The following is a 25,996-nucleotide window of genomic DNA, read 5'->3' on the forward strand; positions in this document are numbered from 1 at the left end:
CCACCACATCTGCATGCAGTATTCAAGATGTGGGCATACCATGGATTTATATAGAGGCAATATGGTATTTTCTGTCTTATTATCTATCCCTTTCTTAATGATTCCCAACATTCTGTTCACTTTTTTGACTGCCGCTTCACATGGAGTGAATGTTTTCAGAGAACTATCCACAATGACTCCAAGATCTCTTTCTTGAGTGGTAACAGCTAATTTAGACCCCATTGTTTTATATATATAGTTGGGATTATGTTTTCCAATGTGCTTTACTTTGCATTTATCAACACTGAATTTCATCTGCCATTTTGTTGCTCAGTTATCCAGTTTTGTGAGATCCTGTTGTAATGCTTTGCAGTCTGTTTGGGACTTAACTATCTTGAATAATTTTGTATAATCTGCAAATTTTGCTACCTCACTGTTTACCCCTTTTTTCAGATCATTTATGAATTTGTTGAATAGTACTGATCCCAGTATAGACCCTTGGGGGCCACCACTATTTACCTCTCTCCATTCTGAAAACTGACCATTTATTCCTACCCTTTGTTTCCTATCTTTTAAGCAGTTACCAATCCATGAGAGGACCTTCCCTCTTATCCCATGACAGCTTACTTTGCTTAAGACCCTTCGTTGAGGGACCTTCTCAAAGGCGTTCTGAAAATCTAAGCACACTATATCCACTGGGTCCTCCTTGTCCACATGCTTGTTGACCCCCTCAACAAATTCTAGTAGGTTGGTGAGGCATGATTTCCCTTTACAAAAACCATGATGACTCTTCCCCAGCAATTTATATTCATCTATGTGTCTAAAAATTTTGTTCTTTACTATAGTTTCAACCAGTTTGCACAGTACTGAAGTCAGGCTGGATCACCTCTGGAGCCCTTTTTAAAAAATGGCGTCACATTAGCTATCCTCCAGTCATTTGGTGCAGAAACTGGTTTAAATGTTATGTTAAAAAACACAGTTAGTAGTTCTGCAGTTTCACATTTGAGTTCCTTCAGAGGTTTGGGAATCTCCCTCACATCCTCAGCCGTGAAGACCAATGCAAAGAGTTAATTTTGTTTCTCTGCAATGGCCTTATTGTCCTTGAAAGTTCCTTTAGCATCTCAATAGTCCAGTGGCCCCACTGGTTGTTTAGCAGGCTTCCTGCTTCTGATGTACTTACAAAAAAATTCTATTACTTTTTGAGTCTTTGACTAGCTGTTCTTCAAAAAAAAATGTGGCCTTCCTAATTATATTTTTACACTTTTGCCAGAGTTTATACTTCTTTCTATTTTCCTCTCAAGGGTTTAACCTCCACTTTTTAAAGGATGCCTTTTTATCTCTCACTGCTTCTTTTACATAGGTGTTAAGCCACAGTGGCTCTTTTTTAGTTCTTTTACTGTGTTTTTTAATTTGGGGTATACATTTAAGTTGAGCCTCTATTATGGTGTCTTTAAAACATGTCCATGCAGCTTGCAGGGATTTCACTTTTGGCACTATACCTTTTAATTTCTGTTTAACTAACTTCCTCATTTTTGTGTAGTCCTCCTTTCTGAAATTAATTGCTACAGTGTTTGGCTGCTGTGGTGTCTTCCCCACCACAGAGACGTTAAATTTAATTCTATTATGGTCACTATTACCAAGTGGTCCGGCTATATTCACATCTTGGAATTCACATTCAGATCCTGTGCTCCACTTAGGACTAAATCAAGAATTGCCTCTCCTCTTGTGGGCTCCAGCATTAGCTTATCCAAGAAGCAGTCATTTAAGGTGTCAAGAAACCTTACCTCTGCATCCCATCCTAAGGTGACATGTACCCAGTCAAATCCCCCATTATTATTGAGTATTTTATTTGTATAGCCTCTCTAATCTCCCTGAGCATTTCACAGTCATGATCACCATCCTGGTCAGGTGTTTGGTAATATATCCTTACTGCTATATTCTTATTATTAGAGCATGGAATTACTATCCATAGATATTGTATGGTACAGTTTGGTTCATTTAGGATTTTTACTTCATTTGATTCTATGCTTTCTTTCACATATACTGCCACTCCCCCACCAGCTCGACCTTTTCCCTCCTTCCAATATATTTTGTACCCTGGCATTCCTGTGTCCCATTGATTATCCTCATTCCACCAAGTTTCTGTGATGCCTATTATATCAATATCCTCACTTAATACGAGGCACTCTAGTTCACCCATCTTATTATTTAGACTTCTAGCATTTGTATATAAGCACTTTAAAAACTTGTCACTTTTTAGCTGTCTGCCATTACATGATGTAATTGAATGGGGCTCTTTTTCATTTGACTGTTTCTCATTAGATCCTACCTGTATTTTATCATCTTCCATCCTCTCCTTCTTACTAGGACATAGAGAATCTCCATTAATAGATCCTCCCCTAAAGGATGTCTCTGTCCGAACCACATGCTCCTCCGCACCTGTTGTCTTTCCCCCAGACTTTAGTTTAAAAACTGCTCTACGACCTTTTTAATGTTAAGTGCCAGCAATCTGATTCCACTTTGGTTTAGGTGGAACCCATCCTTTCCGTATAGGCTCCCCCTTTCCCAAAAGTTTCCCCAGTTCCTAATAAATCTAAATCCCTCCTCCCTACACCATCGTCTCATCCACGCATTGAGACCCTGCAGTTCTGCCTGTCTAACTGGCCCTGCATGTGGAACTGGAAGCATCTCAGAGAATGCTACCATGGAGGTCCTGGACTTCAATCTCTTACCCAGCAGCCTACATTTGGCCTCTAGGACCTCTCTTCTATCCTTCCCTTTGCCATTGGTACCTACATATACCATGACCACCGGCTCCTCCCCAGCACTACACATAAGTCTATCTAGATGTCTTGAGAGATCCGCAACCTTCGCACCAGGGAGGCAAGTCACCATGCGGTTCTCCCGGTCATCACAAACCCAGCTATCTACGTTTCTAATGATCAAATCCTCAATTACTAATACCTGTCTCTTCCAAATAACTGGAGTTCCCTCCCCCAGATGGGTATCCTCAGTGTGAGAGGATACCACAACATCATCTGGAAGGAGGGTCCCAACTATGTATCATTTCCCTCTGATCCAGCAGGATGTTCTCCTTCTCTGAGACTTTCATCCTCCTCCACAGCACAAAGGCTGTCAGACCGGGGGTGAGACCAGTCTACTGTGTCCTAGAAAATCTCATCTATGTACCTCTCTGTCTCCCTTAGCTCCTCCAGTTCAGCCACCCTGGTTTCCAAAGCCAATACACAGTCTCTGAGGGCCAGGAGATCTTTGCACCAAACGCAAACATATGCCATCTGCCCATAGGGCAGGTAATCATACATGCTGCATTGGGTGCAATAAACTGGATAACCCCCCCTCTGTTGATGGACTTCTGCCTGCATTCTCTTTTTACTCCTGCAGCGCATTGATGTTATGTTTTTATCAGGGGGTATTTATGTCTTTAAGTTTAAAGAATGTTAAATGTATCTAGCCCCACACACACACACTCATCCTCTAAACTCCCTTGCAAAACTCCCCTGTTAGTTGCTCTTGTAAGAAGATGACAATAGATATATTTAGGAGACACTTTAAGGATACCACCAACATGACTTTCACACCACCTTTTCTACCTGGAAAGGAAAAAAGAGGGTAACCTCCAGAAACTTAACACAGGATAATAGAGAAAGAAGCTTAATCTGTCAACATGATATTCAGAAGCCTAAACAGACCAGCATAAGACCAGACGAAATGGTGGAAACTGATGAATGCCCTGTGCATCTGAGGGTGCGGGAGGATAAAGAAAGAAGAAAAAGAATAGGCAATTAAATCTCATGTTTCGGTGCTTAAGCTGATGCCTCAGCAGTTGGGAAGGATTCCCAGCTTCCCATGTAAAGCACTGCATAACTGGCTAGGTGCATTATTTGTGAGCCAAGATTGGGGTGCGGAAGAGTTCAGTTTCCTCTAAAAATGCCTGGTACTAGCCACTGCTAGAGGTAGGATATTGGAATTCATGGACTAGTGGTGTGATCTGGTCTGGAAAATCTTATGTTCCTATATAAATAAACAGAAGTGGTGTTTTTAAGTTCCACTAAAATTGAATTGTCATAGGCAGTATGACCACAAGGAAGTTGCTAAACCACTGAGCTGGTATTCAGGTACCGCATGATGGATGCAATATAAGACCGCATATCAAATAGACAATGTATGCAGTCATCTATACTCTGGCTAAATGGGTCTTTTTTGCCTGATGACTCTGTGGTCATTTCTCAGGACAAGTCTACCCGATTGTGACGGGGCGTACTTGCCCCGCACTGGTACTGCAAGAATTAACTGTACTCTCTGGACCATGGAGGCCTCACCCCCGCTGCCCTGCTGGGCATGCTCTAGTTGGAGACTAGATATAAAAGGGAGCAGCTTGGTTCATTCAGGGCTGACTGCTGACGAGGGAGGATGCATGCTGTGAGCTCCAGCCTGGGAACTGTGGAAGCCCCTGATGGTGGAAGCCAGGGACGCTGAGACTCTGGAGGATGCCCAAGAAGTGTCGGAGCTGCTGGGAGCTGCACTGACCAAGGAGCCCAGAGACCCCAGGGAGGCTGCATCAGGAACAGAGTAGAAAGTAGCTCAGGGGGATTAGTTATGGTGCCATGTGGGGTCAGTGTGTTTCGGGTGGATTTCCCGCTGACTCAGTGGCAGGCATACTTACCACTGACAGGGCCCTGAGCTGGGACACGGTGGAGCAGGGAGGGCCTGGGTCCCCCTACCCGGCTGCACCCTCCCTCCACCCCCCACCAAAGGGCAACCCACTCCCCTGACTGGCTGCCAGGCCAAACAGCCCTACTAAAAAGGGTCATTGTACTGACTCTGGCCATTGGGCCATGCAGCCCTGAGAGGTGGCAGCCATACTGACTCTGGCCACCGGGCCACACAGCCCTGCTGAACAGGTCAGACATATTGAATTTTACCCCTAGGCCAAGCTATCCCAAGACAAGGGATGGTTGTATAGACTCAGCCGCGGGGCCATCATTACCCCCATCCCGTCCCAAGAAGGGACAGGGCGCACTTGCCCTATGACACCTATAAAATTAAGTCAACCTAAGTTACATCATTGCACAGCTACTGAAATAATTAAATCGCTTTTGCATGTCCACACCATGCTGCTTTTGTCAGCAGTGTGTGTCCTCACCAGGAGTGCTTGCACCAATTTGGCTATCATTGTGGGACAGCAAAAGTCAATGTAAGCAATGCAGTGTCTACATTGACACTGCATCGACCTAACTACATCAGTTTAAGCACTACATCTCTCACTCACGGAGGTGGAGCTATTAAGCCAGTGTAGTGGGCAAGTTACATTGGTGGGAGCTATATTTTAGTGTAGACGCTTACAGAGTTAGTGTACTATAGTGTAGACCTGGCCTCAGTAATAGACCATGCACATTTTTATATTCTGATTTGCTGTTCTAAATCCCTCTGTTATAATTAGCTATTGGCCCCGGAACTCATTCACGTACCCAAAAAAAGCACAATCACTTCAACTTCTAACTATTTGGTCACCCTCACCTAATTATTGCTGTCAAACCAATGTAGGGAGTGATGAGGATTCCCCGCTTCAAAGGTAAGGAAGATAATGGGCTGATATTGAGATAGCTAAAACTGAGTTGGTAACAGGGAGTAGTGCTGGCTGTTGGCATAAGGAACTGGAGCACTGAGCACAGTAGCTAATCAGAACAGTGTGTTCACATCAGCCAATCATGGTACCCCATATGGAGAGATGTTTTGTGATAGTATGTAGTATTTTTAATATCCGTTTCCTATGCGTGGACTGCAACATGTGCAAAGAAATGTTTTTTTCACATTAGTTTACACAGGAATCTATACATTTAGTATGTGGAAACATGGCACTTCTTAGTGCTCTGCCACTGACCTACTGGGTGGAAAGTCACTTCCCCTCCCTGTGCCCCCATTTCCCCATTTGTGAAATGGGGGTAATAATGCTGATCTTCCTTTGTAAAGTGTTTTGAAATCTGCTGATGAAAAGTGCTCAATAAGAGCTAGGTATTCTTATTATATGGCATATATATAATGATTTTATTTCCCAGGGAACAAAGGTGAGGAGGGAGAAGACATTTTATTAAAAAGCAGTTCAATGTTGCTTAATATTGACCTCAAAATAACTGTGTACTTGGCTAACAAACTCCTTGTCCTTTGGCTTTGGAATTTATTTCGTGCATGGTTATTAATCTGAGGGAACATCCTGTTTTGAGATATTTAACAATATTGAAATCAAATTTCCCCAACTGTCAGAGCAAAGGAAGCTGTACACTTACTAAGTCATAATTGTATGACTGTTTCTCACTTATGCAAATCCCCTGTGTCTGGATGAGGGGGTCTGTACAGTTATTTCTTAATAACTGTATAGTATATAAATCACTCTATTCTAGTTTCTTACTACTGTCAGAATTTGACATCTGCTTGCCAACACTAAACATATCCACCTCCTTTTCTTATCTCCGCCTTCCTTCCCCCTGATAACACCTCTGTGATGATTGGGGAATTTGTCTGTACAATTTGTGAATTCTGTTTGAGATTATGAGCTCTCTATATGTCTGTATGAGACTGCAAACTCCATTTTGATTGTAAGGCTGGTCATTACCTTCCTGCTGTCTTGTGACCTCTATCTTGAACTGGAATTCCAGAGGGGTGCTAAACAGAGAGAGGGACCCAGTGTCTAGGCTCCATTCAGGGTCCAGAGTCTTAAAATTCCAGGGACCAGTGACTGAGTTCCCTCACAGTAGTCTAGTGTGTGGCTGAGATGGGGCACTCAACTGTGGTCTGTGACAGCTTCACAGTTTCTTATATTACCAGATCCTCAACTGGCATTTAGAATCACAAGTTGTTGAAGAACCTCATGTGCTTTTATCCTCTCAGTTAAGCCAACCAAGTGCACTCCAGACTTCCAGCCCTTAAAGAGTGCTCCATTTTAGACCCTTCTCCATATGCTTTCATCCCTCCTCCAGCAGCAGTACATCTGTGAACTGTAGCAGTTTTTCACTACCTAGACGCTAGGGTGACCAGATGTCCTGATTTTATAGGGACAGTCCCAATTTTGGGGTCTTTTTCTTATATAGGTTCCTATTACCTGCCACCTCCTGTCCCGATTTTTCACATTTGCTGTCTGGTCATCCTACTAGGCACTGAGATTGCTCTCTGGAACCCTTTTTAGAATCCTGTCACCAATTTAAGATGAAAGTTGAGGTGATTTCTCTGATTCCGACAGAGCTCGTCTCTGTTCTGGATACAATTAAATTATCATTGCCAGAGTAGACTTATTTCTGGGGCTCATTCCTGAACCATTGAAGTCAATGAGATTTTTTTCTATTGACTTCAGTGGGGGCAGAATAAGGGCCCTGAATATCAAATTTGTTTCCTTTGGAATGGACCAGGTATTTTAAGAAAAATCGTAGAAAAGAATACTCCCAGATCTTTTACCAGATCTTCACATCCACCCCTCTTCAAATTACGTAAATTAACTCTTAATACAGAGCATATTATACTCATGAACAGAGTATAACCCTTCCAGCAAAAGTGGAGCTGCTTAACATATCTGTATGTATCCCTCTGTGTTTATGGCTATGAAAAAAGTTTGTTTTATACATGAAAACAAATGAATGGCTTATCTAGTCCTTCCTTCCCCACACCCTGCAAACATAGATGCTCCTGAGACATAGTTTGTCACAGCCTAAGGACAAAAAATATGGAGGAAGCCAATCTTGAAATACTGGCAGCCATTCTTGAAATACTTCATTACTCCTCAGCTAATGCAACCCTGCTCAGCTTCTATTGCAGACCCAAGGGAGTGGTAATACCTACTCCAGAACTCCTCAAACCTTACAGCTGACTTTGAATATCCCATTCTTAAGACAAGTATTTTCCCCTTAACTTTTATATAAAAAGGAGAGTTTCCCCTTCCAATATTCGGGAGGGGACGAGAAAGAAAATGACACACCAAATGCCATTTAAAGGAAAAACCTTATGAACTTAACCTTAACCTTCTGAACTCTTCCCCAACACTTCTATAAAGATGTCTATGCAGTTTGAGATTCCTTTCCTTCTCTCATTTTCTCTCAATTTGTGCATTGTTGTCATCCAGACTTTTGTGGGAGGGGGATCAGATGGGACATAAGATTGGCAATATGTTGACTTGCACGCTGCATTTATAGTAAAGTTAAAAGAAAAACAATCCTTTTTTAAAAATTTCAGAATTCTTAACGTATTGTTGGTACTCTTTCTGTGGGCAGGGGTCAGATGAGAATTAGTTTATTTTCCAGATGCTTTAAGAAAGGATTGATGAAGGATCTAGAACTTGGCCCAGTCAAGGTAACCTAGAGTCATGGATTTTCCAAATCAAGGATTATATGGATTGGGAGGGACCTCCTGCCACATGGCAGCATTGATTGAATTGGGCTAGCTCAATCGTACCCATGTTAGAAAATGCGGGAGAGGACTAAAGGAGAGAACAATTCCTCACGGATTCCTATATGGAATTCTGCTCAAGTTGTTTCACAGAGAGGTGAGGTCTGCCCCACTATGGAATATTTGTGATTCCACCTCCCGTCTCAATCTGGGATCTGCAGGAGACAAGTGCCCTCTATACTCACTATAGGAGCTACTGATTCCTAGTAGAATGGATCAAATGGAGCAGCTCTGCCCAGGTCTTTCTCTGACACCTAATGCCCCAAGAAACAACACTCAAGATGGTTCCTTTACTGGGAGGGGCTCCATAGAAAAGCCTGGTGCTAGAGCAACTTTTCTGAGACTGCCCGTGGGAAACCTCCACAAGGGTCCAGTAAGAGTAGGATAATGGCACAGAGGCAGCTGACCTCATTTGTCTGATTGGAACAAGAGATTTGTGTGTGACTCACCAAGCATGCTATGAGTCATTATTATAGGGGTCAGATCTATCCTTAAATAGCACTCATGACAGCACTTCCACACCCATCCACAATAGTGTGTTCTATTGCCTAATCATTCCAGTAGTTATAGGTTTTCTTAATATTTAACGTGATTTTCTCTGCTGCTGTTTAACTGGATTCTTATCTTATCCATCCTTATCTAAGGAGAGTAATTGCTTCCTGCCCTCTTAAAAGTATTCCCTTAATATATGTGCTATTTGCTCAGTTATGAGAGCACAACATGCACAAGCAACAGATGCCTTTCTCCAAGATTGGTAATGCAGAGTAGGCTTGTGTTTCCCCTATGCTCTGATATCCAAATGAATCCAGATTCAGACATCCCCAAGATCTAGGTGGTTTTAAATCTGGCATTCCAGTCCTGGCACAACTGTAGTTATAAATGCACAAGAGTTTGCCATACATTTTTTTTATTTTTTTTTTTTACAAAAACATTTCTGACTTGCAATTTTTACTTCAACGGGGGGCTTTTAGTTCTTTGGATAAAGCAGCCACAGATGAAATCTTTATTTATTGAGGATTAGAGAAATATTTACTCTGGTCATAACAGAAATATTTGTTGAAAATGTTCTGATAGTGCCGTTACACTGGTTGTAAGTGTGCCCAAAGCCTTTCCCTGTAAAAGCGATTAAAAGTAGAGACACTATCAGAAGTTTGTCCAAAGCATGGCAATAGGTCAGCCTCACTCCCTGTGCTCCTCCAAAGCAACTGAAATTGGCCATCTTGTCTTTGCTGTGTGAGTCTGATTTAGTGCCTATGGAAGTCAATGGAAAGACTCCCATTGACTTCAGTGGGCTTTGGACCACACCTTTAGGTCAGAGGTGCCATCTCAATCAGGCTGGAACAGAAATGTCTTGGTTCTGGAACTGCCTGTTGAACTCCCTTCCTAAGGATGACTAGAGTTTTTTGTTGGCTGTCTTAAGAGGATATAAATCCAGATATAAATCCACTGCACCTATAGCTATTTTCCCCCTCCCTTTTGTTACCAGCTCTTCCTTTTGGATTTTTTTTTCCTTTGCCGAGGTTTGATGGCTGGTTATATCTGGACTGGCCCCAATTTTGATGTAAATTGTTCATATAATATCCCATGTCCTCTGTTGGGGAGACAAAGGCTGTTAAAATTAATAAAAACAAATGAAGACCAATAGTTGTACCAGTGCCCGGAATACTGCTACTTCTTTGGAAATAGTAACCCATTATTAGCTAGAGAAGGCATTAGCTTTTTTGAGCTTCTGAAACTGTCTGCATGTACATAAAAGGCTAATCATAAGACATGAAAATGAGATCATGCAATATAACATACTGGGAGGGAAACCAGCTGTGTACATCTAAATGCTATATGTGGCTACAGGCTGCAATTTCTGTATTAAGGCCCCAATTCAACAAAGCATCCTAATTCAGCAAAGCATTAAAAAATATGCTTAACTCCCATTGACTTCAAGTCATGAACTTAAGTACTTTGCTGAGTCAGAGCTTTAAGGAGTTAAGAGTACACCTTAGTTCTGTACAAATTAAACTGACTTTTTACCCAGGAAATTGGAGTACTTTTTCAGGTTGTGATGTCAGTAGGGATGTAGTCAAGGATATGTCAATATACAGAGCATAATAACTGTTTGTTTTTGGAGATAAGCACAAACTTTTTTATTTTTTGGCAATGGGAATGCTGGAACAGGCGTAGCAAGAAAGGAAATGGTTTGTATAATCAACCCAACAACATACTGCCATCCTCATACATACCTTCTATAAAGAAAACGTCATCAAAACCCAACAATTATTTTGCATGGTGCTCTGGATTATGTATTCTCCTCTCAATGTTTTTTTTTTAATCCTTTTCTCCTGGCCATATCACTATCTGCATCTCAGGCTGGAGGCTGACCTTCTGATTCTCCCTGCCACTGTTCTCTTGTGTAACTGGCAGGCACAGACTCCTGTCACTCTTTATATGTGTTCTTGCTTACTTGCTGGCTTTTGGCAAGTTTAGCTGCTGGCAGCTGTGCTAAATGCAGCAGCGGTTTCTGATGATAGAGAAGAACAGTCTGGAAGAGATTTTTATTTGATCTTAATAAGAGCAGCATTTTCAGCTTTAAGAGGAGAATTGTTATTATTTATTTGTTGGTTTATTTATTTTAAGGAGATGTTTGCAATCAGGGACTGGATGTTATCAAATCAAGCTTATGTACTTTAGGAGAGTAGGCATCAGATAACATAACCTGGTCAAAACAGACTTAAAAAAGACAAGAGGCTGTGCATGTAATGGTAAGAATATAATTTATGTTGAGTAGTTTTGCATATAAACAAATGTTACTTTAGGGTATCTGACCGTTCTGCTGCAAAGAGTGCAAATCTTCACTTTTTACGTCAGTCAGAGTAAACATTGCCTGAGTGTCTTCTGGTGCTGGCAGAAAAGGGCAATGGCATTATTCAAATTATGTAAATTGTGTTTCATAGGAGGGCACCCTCTTTCTATTTTTCTCTCTGTTAAACGGTCCATAAAATAGAATTTTTTTAAAAAAATCAGCATATTGATAAAGAAGCAGCCCAGACTGATGGCTCCCATCAATAGCTCAATAATGTCATGCTTCCCTGCATTGTCTGTGCTGTAGTTATTAGTAGAATATAGCTGATGTTTCCTCCCCAGCCACATATCAAGTTTTTTCATATTGGGCAATTTACCCAATGCTCCTCAACAGTGGAAGAAGGGGGCATAAATTGCCTTCCCCTGTAAGGATTACACATATAGTGAGTAGCAGTGTAGGGATAGAGCAACTTCCTTGAGGCCCTGGTTCCCCACTTGTTGCACAGATGGGGAGTGAATAGAGCTTTAGCTCCACCTCCAATGACCCAGCCAGCATTGCTGAGCTACTGTGAAGGGGGATGTAGTCCCTGTCAGGCATCAGGCTGAGGCAGATCATTTCTTCTCTGGAGTAATGAGGGAACAAGGGGCCATATTGTGACTGGGCAACTATGTACTGCCAGGGTTTGTGATAAAGTCACAATTTAGCCCATACTGTATGACATTCCTCTCTACTAGTTGTGCCAAAACTAAACATTTAACATACAGAATAGGAGTGTTTGTTTTTCTGAAATTGGTCCGAAATTACTGGATTACCTGTGAACCAGAAATGTTCTACTTTGAGGATAAGATTGATCATAATCCAGGACAACACTTTAGCTTCCAAGGCAGGGATCATTTTTTCCCCCCAACTTGAATAGTTGTGAATGCCAACAACTCTGCTTGGAGGAGGAAGTCAAGGGCTGTCTCTAAAGTGGGAAAGCAAATGAAGTATTTGTTTGGGCCTGTACTGGAATATTGTGGGCCTAGTTATATAAAACAACTCTCTCCAATAGCTTATATAGTGGAGCTATTCCTTTAGACACCACATAAAGGACTGTCTTTGGAAACTGAATTCAAAAATCTCTTTCTGAAGGTGTTTATATAATGACAATGGCCACTATTTTCAACTGTCAGAAAAAGCAAGCTGCACAACGGCTACCCAAGATCACAACTATCTAGTGTAATTTTACTAAGCTTCAATGTAATGCCAAGGACCCGATTCTGCAAACACCACGTTTAACTTTATTACTTTGAATAGTCCCATTGAAATGAATGGGCCTACCCATGGTAGTGAAGTTGAGCATGTATGTTTGCAGGATCAGGCATAAGTAAAATCATGTTAGGAGCTAATGAGTTTGTTTAACTGTGAAAGCTGGGATAGGCAGTACAAGGGAGAAAATGAAATGAAGCATAACTTTCCAGAGAGAGCTGTGAGACATTTTGTAAGCAGCCTGCTGGAGCCAAGGATATTACATTATACAAAATAGAAACTGTCTGTGCTGTAGAGGATAATTAAAGCTACTACTCCATAACTGTTTACGTTACTGGGTACTGAATAAAATAAACAGATTCTTAAAAACATAACTGAAATAAGGGTTTGTACAAATTAGAGCCGGGGGGAAGGGAATTAGATTAAGTCCATCTTCCTGTAAATGTAGGACCTAGTCTCTTGACAAAGAGTCTGATCCTGAAACGTCTCAGACATGTTCTTTGTGCATGGTGAGCAGTGTTACCCACTCTAGGGTGACCAGACGTCTGGATAAAATTGTCCCAATATCCACCGGCAGCGCTTTTTTTTTTTTTTCTCTCCGCCGGCAGGGACTGATTTGGCTTTTTTTTTTTGCTCCCCCGCCATGTGTCCCGATTTTTTCTTTCCCTCATCTGGTCACCCTAACCCACTCCCACAATGTTATCACAAGTCTAGCAATATTTAGTATTTTTATTTAAGCCCAGCGACAGGAATCAAGTATATACATGAGCTGTTCAGCTTTCATTGCTTTTAAAAATGTAAATTTCTAGCCTTCATGGTTATTTCGAAGTTTTAAAATGTGACGCAAATGCACAAACCAGATGGCAAACAAAAAGAACCCAATATTCATTTTTAATCATGATTTTTAAGCCAGTTTCATGAATCTGCCTCATAATTTTTGAACATTTGAGATGGCAGTACTAGGAGAATAGCCTTATTGAATTCAATGGGACTCCTCAGATTGCATAAAGTTAAGCACCTGCATAAGTTTTTGAAGGATCAGGGCCAATGACTGTACCACATATCAAACTGATGACATTTGATAAGTAGGCACTATATAGTAAAACAAAAAAATCCTGAATGCACAAATTAAAAGTGTCAGGTTAAAACTCATGGTGTTTTTTTTTAAAAAACCCTTACAAATAATATCTTTTGTTGATTAAAACAAAAGTTTAGGAATATAACCTAGGGGTTACAGTGGACGAGAAGCTGGATATGAGTCAACAGTGTGCCCTTGTTGCCAAGAAGGCTAATGGCATTTTGGGCTGTATAAGTAGATGCATTGCCAGCAGATCGAGGGACGTGATCATTCCCCTCTATTCGACATTGGTGAGACCTCATCTGGAGTACTGTGTCCCTTTTTGGGCCCCACACTACAAGAAGGATGTGGAAAAATTGGAAAGAGTCCAGCGGAGGGCAACAAAAATGATTAGGGGGCTGGAGCACATGACTTATGAGGAGCGGCTGAGGGAACTGGGATTATTTAGTCTGCAGAAGAGAAGACTGAGGAGGGATTTGATAGCTGCTTTCAACTACCTGAAAGGGGGTTCCAAGGAGGATGGATCTAGACTGTTCTCAGTGGTAGCAGATGACAGAACAAGGAGCAATGGTCTCAAGTTGCAGTGGGGGAGGTTTAGGTTGGATATTAGGAAAAACTTTTTCACTAGGAGAGTGGTGAAGCACTGGAATGGGTTACCTAAGGAGGTGGTGGTTTTTAAGGTTAGGCTTGACAAAGCCCTGGCTGGGATGATTTAGTTGGGAATTGGGCCTGCTTTGAGCAGGGGGTTGGACTAGATGACCTCCTGAGGTCCCTTCCAACCCTGATATTCTATGATTCTATGATAACTAAGGTCCAGACAGTCTCCACCCAGGGGGGACTCATTTCTGGAGCAGAACCCTACTTTCCATCATTTTATATTTGTTTGCCTCTCTTTGCTTGTCCAATAAAAATACACCAATCACTTTCACTCTTGTTTCTAGTCAGTTTCGCTTTCAGATTCTACTGAAAGTAGCACAATGTTGCTGCAATTGTGTATCGAACAAGCCGGGAGAACGTTTTTTCTTTTCCATTGAACTTGAGGGTTTTCATCTACAGTGCACTTCAGGTAGGACGATGTTTACAAAACCTAAAATGTGTGCCCAAACCGGTGACCTGACAGTTTTGCCTTTTAACCAGAAATTATTTGTAAGAATTGAAACAAAACTGTTTTGGAATTAAATGTCTACGGTTCTGCAGCACGCTGCATATGTGGGCGACTAACCACGCCGAGTCTGAAGCGCTGCTGAGTGATCCACGGGACAGGTTACGTGTATAACGGGAAGGAGCTGTGTCTCCCACGTACTGTAGCTTCTTCTCTGTGCACTGAGCACATTGTGCAGCTTGCTTCTTCCTGCATTGCATGTGGCGCTGCTTCCTTATCAGAGGGGCGAGGTGGGGGGAGGCGCGCCCGGCAAACAGGTTCTTCTATAGCACATCGAAAGCTAGGACCGGCTGAGCATGAATGAAACAAGAGGGAGCCACGCCTGCAGGTCAGCTAACCAGGAAGTATCCAAGCAGCAAGGAAACATCACCCAATGCTGCGCTGAGGCAGTGCACTGAGAGAGCCCTCGATGATCTCCAGGCGCGATTTTCTGGTGAGCTCTTGTGCTAGGGTCTGTCTGCGCCTAAACTGGAACAATGGGAGGGGAAGGGGGCTGCTGGGAAGGGGAGTCTCGGGCTCTGGGGGGCTAGCTGGGGAGGAGTACTGCTCGTTAGGGAGATGCACCAGCTGCCGCCGCCTGGGAATAATTATCTCCACCTATGCATGAAAGGGAGGGTTTGAGTGGCACGGCCAAGGGAGGCAGAGTTACAGCTTTGTGCTAATTTATCAAACAGAAGGGGGGAGGGTGTCTTTATTTTTGGTTGCCCTCCTTCTCCCCCTCCCCGCCTTACTTATTAACTGTACCGCTGCTTCACTCTATAAAGCCTTTTGAAGATACACAGTTTGCGTGGAAGAGGTTGTACACAAGATGATCCTAGTCCGGCACATTCTTGCATGAGTAGTTCCACTGGCTTCAGTGAGACTAGACTATTCGCACGGGTACGTTTTGTGGTAAGGGAATTAATCTGTAGGGGTGAAACAGAACGTCTTCCATCAGCTGACATCCTCATTTCCCCTAGGCATGGGGGGTTGAGGGTGAATCATCTTTCCTGTTTCATTTTCCCAAGCTGACCGTCAGTTGAATGTCTGGCTGTCTGGTAGGGCTTGAAATTTGATGGAAGCTAGTGGCGTGATCAGAAATAATTTGTCTCATGTGGGTTGAAAGAGTTGTTAGAATCTACTAGCTGCAGGTCCCAAGCAGGAAGTTTCTGATCAGATAACCACAGTATGAGGTGAATTTACAGGCAGCATTTATGCAACAGATTGTTTTACAAGAAACCTGTATTTGTCTTGAAAAGGGAAGATAGTAATTGGGTGTGTTTATATAATTTAAGGCACAGTGTCTTGGACAAGCAACACTAAAGCAATGATGAAACTTAGGCCTTGTCTACACTACGAGAGTAGTTCGAATTTACTTGCATCGAATTTTTGGAATCGATATTGCAAAGTCGAACGTCTGTGTCCACACTAAGGACAGTAATTCGACTTTGTGAGTCCACACTAACGGTGAAAGCGTCGACATTCGAAGCAGTGCACTGTGGTCAGCTATCCCACAGTTCCCGCAGTCCCCTCTGCCCATTGGAATTCTGGGTGTAGCCGGCAATGCCTTCTGGGTAACAAAATGTGTCGAGGGTGCTTTTGGGTAACTGTCGTCATCCGTCCATCACTCCCGCCCTCCCTCCCTGAAAGCGCCGGCGGGAAATCAGTTCGCGCACTTTTCCAGTCATTGACAGCGCGGATGCCACAGCACTGCGAGCATGGAGCACGCTGCGACCATCGCTGCAGTTGTGGCCGCTCTCAACGCCTCGCAGCTTATCATACACCTTTCCCTGAGGCAGATGCAGAAAAGTCAGGCGAGGAGGCTACGGCACCGCGGTGATGTCCTGAAGTCTGAGAGTAGCACAGACCTCTCAGAAAGCAGGGGACCCAGCGCCGAGGACATCACGATGGCAATGGGTCATGTTGATGCCGTGGAACGGCGATTCTGGGCACGGGAAACAAGCACTGAGTGGTGGGACCGCATAGTGCTGCAGGTCTGGGATGAATCCCAGTGGCTGCGAAACTTTCGCATGCGGAAGGGAACTTTCCTGGAACTTTGTGAGTTGCTGTCCCCTGCCCTGAAGCGCAATGACACCCGGTTGCGAGCTGCACTGAGTGTACAGAAGCGAGTGGCCATAGCCCTCTGGAAGCTTGCAACGCCAGACAGCTACCGGTCAGTCGCGAACCAGTTCGGGGTGGGCAAATCTACCGTGGGGGTTGTTGTGATGCAAGTAGCCAAGGCAATCGTTGATGTACTGCTGCCAAAGGTAGTGACCCTGGGAAACGTGGAGGCGATCATAGATGGCTTCGCAGCGATGGGATTCCCAAACTGCGGTGGGGCCATAGATGGAACTCACATCCCTATTCTGGCACCGGACCACCAAGCCACCCAGTACATTAACCGAAAGGGCTATTTTTCCATGGTGCTGCAAGCACTGGTGGACCACAGGGGACGTTTTACCAACATCTACGTGGGATGGCCGGGCAAGGTTCATGACGCTCGTGTTTTCAGGAACTCTGGTCTGTTTAGACGGCTGCAACAAGGTATTTACTTCCCGGACCACAAAATAACTGTTGGGGATGTGGAGATGCCTATAGTCATCCTCGGGGACCCAGCCTACCCGCTAATGCCCTGGCTCATGAAGCCCTATACTGGCGCCCTGGACACTGAAAAAGAACTCTTCAACTACCGGCTGAGCAAGTGCAGAATGGTGGTGGAGTGTGCTTTTGGCCGTCTCAAGGGGAGATGGAGAAGCTTGATGACTCGCTGTGATCTCAGCGAAACCAATATCCCCATTGTTATAGCAGCTTGCTGTGTGCTCCACAATCTCTGTGAGAGCAAGGGGGAGACCTTTATGGCGGGGTGGGAGGTTGATGAAAATAGCCTGGCTGCTGATTACGCTCAGCCAGACAGCCGGGCGATTAGAAGAGACCTGCGGGAAGCGCTGTGCATCCGGGAGGCTTTGAAAGCAAAGTTCCTGAGTGAGCAGGGTAACCTGTGACTTTTAAGTTTGTGTACAGAGAAGCTGAACCTGCCCCCGTTTCTTTACCCAGTTAATGTTGACTATCCTACCCAGTTACATACCCCCTTCACCCCCTTCCAACACACGTTTCGAAATAAAAATAGTTCTACTTTGTTAATGCACACCGTTTTTTTTAATACTGTTTTCGCGGGAATTTTTTAAAACTGGGACGCAGACTGTGGTGCGGAGCGGGTGTAGTGTAGTGACGCGAATGAAGCTTCTAAACTCAAGGATTGACGGGCTCCGCTGCGGTGGGATGGTTGTTTCAACGGAGCCTGTCACCCCTCCTGATCGGGACTGTGTGTATGGGGGGGCTATGTGACTTTGTGGCAGGGGTGGGACGGTTACAGATCCCCTGCTGTGTGGCTCTGTGATCCTGCCTAAGGACCGCCGCTTAAGATCTGTAACTGCCCTCCCCCGCCACAAAGTCACAGAGCAACCCACCCCCCACCACATAACATGAAAACAACCTCCCAGACTAACCAGGGTAACTAGTCACTGCATCACTGCACTGTGTATGTGCCCTGCTGCTGTGCCTGCCCCCGCCTATGTACCCTGCCAAAGGTGACTGTCCTGTCCAATTACCAACCCCCTTTCCCCTCCTCCTCCAAAAGAACATGATTGAAACAGTAGTTAACATGAACGTATTTTTTATTATCAACTACACATGGAACTGGGAGGTGAAACTTGGACGGGGGCTTGTGTCAGGCGGGAAGGAAAGAACTTTTCAAGTTTTGGGGAATGAGAGCCTTCTGCTACTAGAGCTCTCTGCAGGGGTGGAGTGAGAGTTAGCAGGGACTCTGCCGCCTCTCCTTCTTTGCACTTTGGGTGAGGTGGGTATGGGACTTGGTGGCGGGGGAGGGCGGTTAGAGATGGACTGCAGCGGGGCTCTGTCCTCCTGCCTCCGTTCCTGCAGAACATCCACAAGGCGCCGGAGCGTGTCTGTTTGCTCCCTCAGTAGTCCAAGCAGCGTTTGAGTCGCCTGCTGGTCTTCCTGCCGCCACCTCTCCTCCCGATCCATGTTTGCTTGCTGCATTTGGGTCAATTTCTCCCGCCACTGGGTCTGCTGTGCTGCCTGGGCTTGGGAACAGGCCATAAGTTCAGAGAACATGTCCTCCCGTGTCCTCTTCTTCCTATGCCTAATCTTCGCTAGCCTCTGGGAGTGTGATGCCAGGCTAGGTTGTGAGACAGTCGCAGATGTGGCTGTGGGAATGGGAAAAAGGGAGTGAATTCCTCAGAAAGATAAATGTAGTTGTGAACAAAGAACATAGTCTTTCTCTGTGAACAAGACCATGCACAGCACCTATCACATGCGCACTCAGCACAAGGTCGAATTCTCGGCCTTCGCATTCAGTGCCTGGGGTCTTCCACAGCACATTTGAGAAGCGGGGCAGCACAACGGAATTTCTGTTGCAGGCAGACATGGTAAGCCGTAGACTTGTGGCAGTTTAAAACTTTTATATTACCACTGGCCTCATTTCACATTTAAAGCAATGTCAGTACCTGCTGCCAGCAATCCGGCAAGCGGGAACTCTGCCCCTGTCCCACCCCCTCGCGGCTGTCCCCAGGAACGATCCCTTTCGGCAGCCCCTCTCCCGCCTCCACCGCGTGGCTGCAAACCAGCGGTTACAGTTCTGTAAAGGAACGAGCAAGCAGTCCCAACACTAACATTCCCCTACCTAATTCAAAGCAGGTCACCATGGGCGACATCACCCTGATGAGGATCTCTGACAGCGAGAGAGAGAGAATGCTCCGGGAAAGCCTCCAAAGACCAGGGCCGTATGCCGCCCTGCTGTGCAGAGCAATGATTCCCGAGTACTTGATAGTCTCGTGGCGCGGCAACGTGTCGTACTTCGGAGGACCCAATAAGGCCGCTCTCCCCAGGAACCTCATGCAACGGCTTTCCAATTACCTCCAGGAGAGCTTCATCGAGATGTCCCGGGAGGATTACTGCTCTATCCCTGCACATATAGACCGCATCTTACTCTAGCTGCAGTAGCAGGGACTAAACAGTAGAGCGGCTTGGGCAGGACAATCACGGAAAACCGGACATTGCTAGATTTTTTTTCAAAACTTGCACTGCCCATGACTGAACCGTTAAGTGCCTAGGGCAAACTAATCATGAACAACCCATTCTTTTAATTGTTAATATTCCTGTTCTGTTAAAAATAAATGTTTAGATGTTTACAACACTTACTGGATGATCCTTCACCAGATTCTGTGTCCGGGGTAACGGCTGGGGAGGGTTGGTAGGGGATCTCTGTAAGGGTGATGAAGAGATCCTGGCTGTCGGGGAAATCAGCGTTGTGAGCGCTGCCGACTGCCTCGTCCTCCTTATCTCCTTCCTCATCTTCCCCGTCCGCTAACATGTCCGAGGAACCGGCCGTGGACAATATCCCATCCTCAGAGTCCACGGTCAGTGGTGGGGTAGTGGTGGCGGCCGCACCGAGGATGGAATGCAGTGCCTCATAGAAACGGGATGTCTGGGGATGGGATCCGGAGCGTCCGTTTGCCTCTTTGGTCTTCTGGTAGCCTTGTCTCAGCTCCTTGATTTTCACGCGGCACTGCGTTACATCCCGGCTGTATCCTCTCTCTGACATGTCTTTAGAGATCTTCTCATAGATCTTTGCATTCCGTTTCTTGGAGCGCAGCTCAGAAAGCACGGACTCATCGCCCCACACAGCGATGAGATCCAATACTTCCCGATCAGTCCATGCTGGGGCCCTCTTTCTATTCACAGACTGCACGGCCATCACTGCTGGAGAGCTCTGCATCGTTGCCAGTGCTGCTGTGATCGCCACGATGTCCAGACAGGAAATGAGATTCAAACTGGCCAGACAGGAAAAGGAATTCAAATTCAAATTTTCCCGGGGCTTTTCCTGTGTGGCTGGTCAGAGCATCCGAGCTCGTACTGCTGTCCAGAGCGTCAACAGAGTGGTGCACTGTGGGATAGCTCCCGGAGCTATTAGCGTCGATTTCCATCCACACCTAGCCTAATTCGACATGGCCATGTCGAATTTAGCACTACTCCCCTCGTCGGGGAGGAGTACAGAAGTCGAATTAAAGAGACCTCTATGTCGAACTAAATAGCATCGCAGTGTGGACGGGTGCAGGGTTAATTCGATGTAATGGCGCTAACTTCGACATAAACGCCTAGTGTAGACCAGGCCTTAGAGAGAAACTCTGCTCTGGATGGTGTTGAATGTGAAACGGATCTGCAATGTGTAACCAAACTTTCCAGGATGTAGATTTTTCATAAAGACCAGGAAGTTCCCCCACCTGTTAAAAAAGAGAAACTTAGATTCTCTCTTTCCTCTGTTGTCAAAATGCTCTTGGAGCAATCATTATGCAGCCAATAATGACTATTCATATTTAAATACCATGTTGTTGATTCATCATGTTGACACTTTGGGAGACTGGGAAGTTGTCACCAATGCAACATTTCAGCTTTACTGGTCATCTCAGACCAATACAAGCTATGTTGCTATTCCTGAAGGTTTTGTTTTTTAGGGTTTTTGTTTTGAAATCCCTTATGAGTTAAAACAAAGCATCTTGGGTACCCATATGCCTCATTTGTTTATTAAAAGAGTTTATAAACTAATGAAAATAGCAGTTTAGGGCTAGATTTTGGACTTTGTGTTTGCTTCAGGGAGCGAAAAACTACTTACATCTCTGCATGGTCTATCAGGACCTTGGGCCCAAGCATTCAGAGGTAAGTGGGTGCTGCATACCTGCTTACTCTATTTCTCCCAGAGTAGATGGGAGTGGGCAGAACCTTCTCTCTGATCCCCCAATGCACTGGGCAGCACAGCTTAGGCCAGTGTTGAGGGCTACTGCAATTTGCGGCTGGTATAGGCCAGCAGCAAATTACTATACCTTCATGGAGCAAGGAGGAAGCAGAGTGGGGAATTATGCTTCAGATGCCTGTAATGCACAGTGCCTTTGGAGATGATGCAGTGTATGCACAACCCTAGTTCAATGCTTTGCCTAAAGGCACAATCTAACCCTTAGAATGCAAATACCATTTCAAAGTTAATTCTAGCGTGCCTTCCACAACGCTGTAATAGAATGAGGAGATGGTAAGGTATTCATTTATCCAAGGCCGGATTTAGGGGCAGGTGATCCAGGCGACTGCCTGGGGTGCAGGGCTTGGGATGGCACCGGGCTCGCAGATTTACAGATCCTAGCATGCAAATTTATCATCTTATATGACAGGGTTAAATCATACATGCAAATCGTGCATCAAAGTCATGAAATAAGCAACAAATGCAATAAAAAATAAGATATTCAAAAGTTTAACAAATGGAGTGGGGGGCACCAAAGATGTTCCTTGCCTGGGGTGCCATTTGGTCTAGGGTCAGCTTTGCATTTATCTACCATGCTTGAGGTGCCCTTTTCCTGCTATTCAGTTGCTTCTTTTAGGTTAGAAAATTAGGTCCTTAGTGTTACTGAAAACAAAAGACTAGGAAACAAGTTAAAAATTTTTTTTTTCTGATTTGTATATTTACACTTGCTTTAATAAAAAAAGAAAATGATTCATCCGTAAGTTACCTGGTATACTTGCCATTGCCTCTGTAACATACTACTGTCCCTTCCAAAAATTAAACTAATATTAATACTTAATGATCACATGCTGTCATAGAATGAATATAACTGTTGTTGCTATGGCTACATCTTTGTCACTCTTGTCACAGATTCTCATTTTCTTTCTTTCTTTTTTTTTTTTTAAACCACTTCAGACATCTGGTGAACTTGTGGGTGGTTGGGTGGATGGACGTGATGATAAATGTCATAACTATAAAGGGAAGGGTAACAGCTCTCCTGTGTACAGTGCCATAAAATCCCTCCTGGCCAGAGACTCCAAAATCCTTTTACCTGTAAAGGGTTAAGAAGCTCAGGTAACCTGGCTGACACCTGACCCAAAGGACCAATAAGGGGACAAGATACTTTCAAATCTGGGAGGGGGAGGGAGGAGGGAAGGCTTTTGTTTGTGCTCTTTGTGTTGGTTGTTGTTCGCTCTTGGGACTGAGAGGGACCAGACATCAATCCAGGTTCTCCCCATCTTTCTAAACAAGTCTCTCCTATTTCAAACTTGTAAGTAAGTAGCCAGGCAAGGCGTGTTAGTTTTCCTTTGTTTTCTCAACTTGTAAATGTACCTTTTACTAGAGTGTTTATCTTTGTTTGCTATACTTTGAACCTGAGGCTAGAGGGAGGTCCTCTGAGCTCTTTAAGTTTGATTACCCTGTAAAGTTATTTTCCGTACAGATTTTACAGAGATGATTTTTACCTTTTTCTTTAATTAAAAGCCTTCTTTTTAAGAACCTGATTGATTTTTCCTTGTTTTTAGATCCAAGGGGTTTGGATCTGTATTCACCAGGGAATTGGTGAAGAGTTTCTCAAGGCTTCCCAGGGAAGGGAATCCACTTGGGAATGGTGGCAGCAGACCAGATCTAAGCTGGTAGTTAAGCTTAGAAGTTTTCATGCAGGCCCCCACATTTGTACCCTAAAGTTCAAAGTGGGGAAGCAGCCTTGACAATAAACAATTGAAATTTTTTTCACTGAGAACTTAGGCTGAGATCTGCTCATAAAAACAGAGTTTTGGAGCTTTATGTGGGTGGTGGATAAGAAGGTGAAATCAGTCCCTACAAACTAGCATCAGGGTGCTGTGCCACACTTTCCATGCAGCTATTATTTCAGCCTTCTGCACCAGTTATATGAGGCACAGAGTTCTGCTGGAGCCCTGTTGTGGCCTTCGTACCAACCTATGTGGGACTATCATGGAACTATATATAGGAGGTGTGTGGGCATTCCTGTATAGCTGCTTCAGCAGCAGACCCCTCTGTACAGGGTATAAATTATGTGGCCGGGGGGCCTTGAGTAGGCTGTCCATACCACACGTGAATTTCACTCATGAAGAAAGGAAAAGTTAAACCGGGGTCAGGGTGAGAAGCTAAGGGAGCATGTGTACAGCAACAAGAAAAACATATGGCAAGCTAATGGTGAATTCATGGTGAGAGGTGCAATTATTCTGGGGGTGATTAGATTTCTCCATTCCAAAGACTTAAAAACATAACATCTAAAATAGAGGTATTTAGGTTAGCTTTAGAAAGGTCAGCTTTGATACAACCGTTACTGTGTTAAATACTGTCTGCTGTTTGGAAGAGCAAAAGCACAGTTCCTATTTGTGCTAAAACAGTAGAATAAAGATTAAAGGAATAAAGCTCACAAATCAATGCCTCTGGCTGCCATGTGACATCTCCTAACAATCCTATCCTAAGACAAGTCCTAGTTATTAGCAATAGTGTGTACTTCAGAATAAGATTTTTCTTTAGCTTACATTCTTTTGCTCGTCTAGGGAGGTCAGTCTCAGTCTTATTACTTATCAGTCTCAGCCAAACATGCCAAGTAGCAGCACGACTAGTACACCATGCAGTACCTGTCATAAAGGTTATTGTGCACCTTTTCCTATTAGAGAAGAGGATCTAAAACAACTACGTTGGGCCAGGAATTGGTAAGTTCCCTATGGCATCAGAAATTTGAGTGCGTCTGATGTTTTAAAATACATCTTTTCCTGGTAGGTAATTGCCCCTTGCAGTCTCTCAGAACCAGAACCAAAATCCAATAAAATCAATGGGATCTTTCCATTGACTTCAGTGGCCTTTAGATCACGTCCTCAATGAAGTCTTTTATCTGTACTGACGTCTTAAAGAAAAACTTATTCAGGCTTGGTACCAACAAGTAAGAAAGGCAGCCTTTAGAAATTTGTAATTTTTTCAGTGGTTTAAGCTATTTCTCCAAATTTTTGATGTCTATAAAGTTGCAGCAGTTTATTTACATTATTGAAAGAGGGAATCACTGATTAAAACTATAATTAAAATGCTAACTTTTCAACATTTTTTTTTAAAAACAGTTGAGTGAAGAGTTGGCCATTCAAAGTGACTGAAAATATCAAAGAGGAGACCTAAAAGGAGATCTGCTTAGTGTGACATCTCTTCAGAACCGTTCCACAAAGTGCAATTACACAACATTCTGAGCATCTTTGATAAAAAGCCTGACCCTAGGACAATCCTTTTCCAAATATAGCATTTTGTCACCTAAAATCCAGATCCTGGCAGTGAAGTAAATGGCTCAACTTCCCCCTGGAGTTCGCTTCATCGTTTTATTTACAAGAGATCAGTGGTAAGTTTTCAAGTATATCTTACAGACATCCATCTTGGACAATATCAGATTTTATCTGAGAAAGATTATTCCTTTGACTCAGTTTCTCTAACTTTTTATTTCTTAGAATATAAAACAAGTCTTTGTTAAAGAAAATGTTGATTTAATTGCAAAATGAAGAGCATGGCTGAAGATTTTTTAATCAGGAGATTTGACACTAGTGCAGAGTGATATAGGGGTTTGGAATACATTTCCATCACCATTAGTTTTGTACGCTAGAGAATAAGTACTTCACATGTTATGTGCTTCGGGAGGTGAATCACAGCCTTTTATTTTGAGTTGCTTGGTTTATGTCTCTGAAAAAATCAATCTGTTTATCCCGGACCCAGATCTTCTTTCTTCTCCTGGATGATATCATAATTTTATTTGTAACAGTGCCTCGCACAATAAGATCTTGATCTTGGTTGATGCTACTGTAAAATAAATAATTAATAACTATATTTGTCCTTGGAAACTAAAATCTGGAAGTCTTTTTTGACAACTTTTTAATTCTGTTTTGGTCTTGTCAGCTCTTTTTGTGCTTTCAGGGGAGGGGGAGAGAGAGAGAGAGAGAGAGAGAATTTGTTACTCTTATCTTGAAATCACTTATTTACTGTAACAAAGGAAAGAAATCAGTACTTCCCAATTGAATGATTTTTATCATGCACGTCATCTAACAGAGCTTCAAGGCAAGAGTCACTGCAGTTTATTAAATTAAATCTTCAGTAATGGGCATAACAACTGAACACCCCAATGTAAGTTGTTATACCAAAACCCAGATGGTGTGTTTGGGTAGCCATACTTGCAGAGTCTGCTGTTCTGGTTCTACAAGCTAAGCAGGGCTAAACATAGTCAATTCTTAGATAAGAGACCTCCAAGAAAATCCAGGAAATGCCTGTGCAGGAGGATGTGTTAGCAATTCAGTAACTTGTATGTTTGCCTCTCAGTCAGTACTTGACTGATGCCTTTGAATAGCATTAGGGTCTGCTGTATTTCTGGAGGTACCATCCATTAGACAACACCCAAAACTGAAGTCCTGCCCCCTTGTGGTCACTAAGGATCCTGTGGTGGTTTTTGCAGCAGGA

General features: G+C 43.7%; 1 protein-coding gene across 2 annotated transcripts in view; it reads left to right on the forward strand.

Annotated features, from left to right (window-relative positions):
• The first annotated feature begins 14,528 nt into the window (after positions 1-14,528).
• Positions 14,529-25,996, forward strand: part of SLC37A1 (solute carrier family 37 member 1) — a 62,968-nt gene continuing 51,500 nt past the window's right edge. For both annotated transcript variants that reach the window (XM_034753464.1, XM_034753473.1), the window contains exons 1-2: positions 14,529-15,145; positions 24,625-24,893. In XM_034753464.1, the coding sequence (XP_034609355.1) occupies positions 24,838-24,893 (56 nt within the window). In that variant the 5' untranslated portion in view covers positions 14,529-15,145; positions 24,625-24,837. The remainder of the gene's footprint in view (positions 15,146-24,624; positions 24,894-25,996) is intronic.

The sequence above is a fragment of the Trachemys scripta genome, chromosome 1 (assembly GCF_013100865.1).
Source record: "Trachemys scripta elegans isolate TJP31775 chromosome 1, CAS_Tse_1.0, whole genome shotgun sequence".
Taxonomy (NCBI): Eukaryota; Metazoa; Chordata; order Testudines; family Emydidae; genus Trachemys; species Trachemys scripta.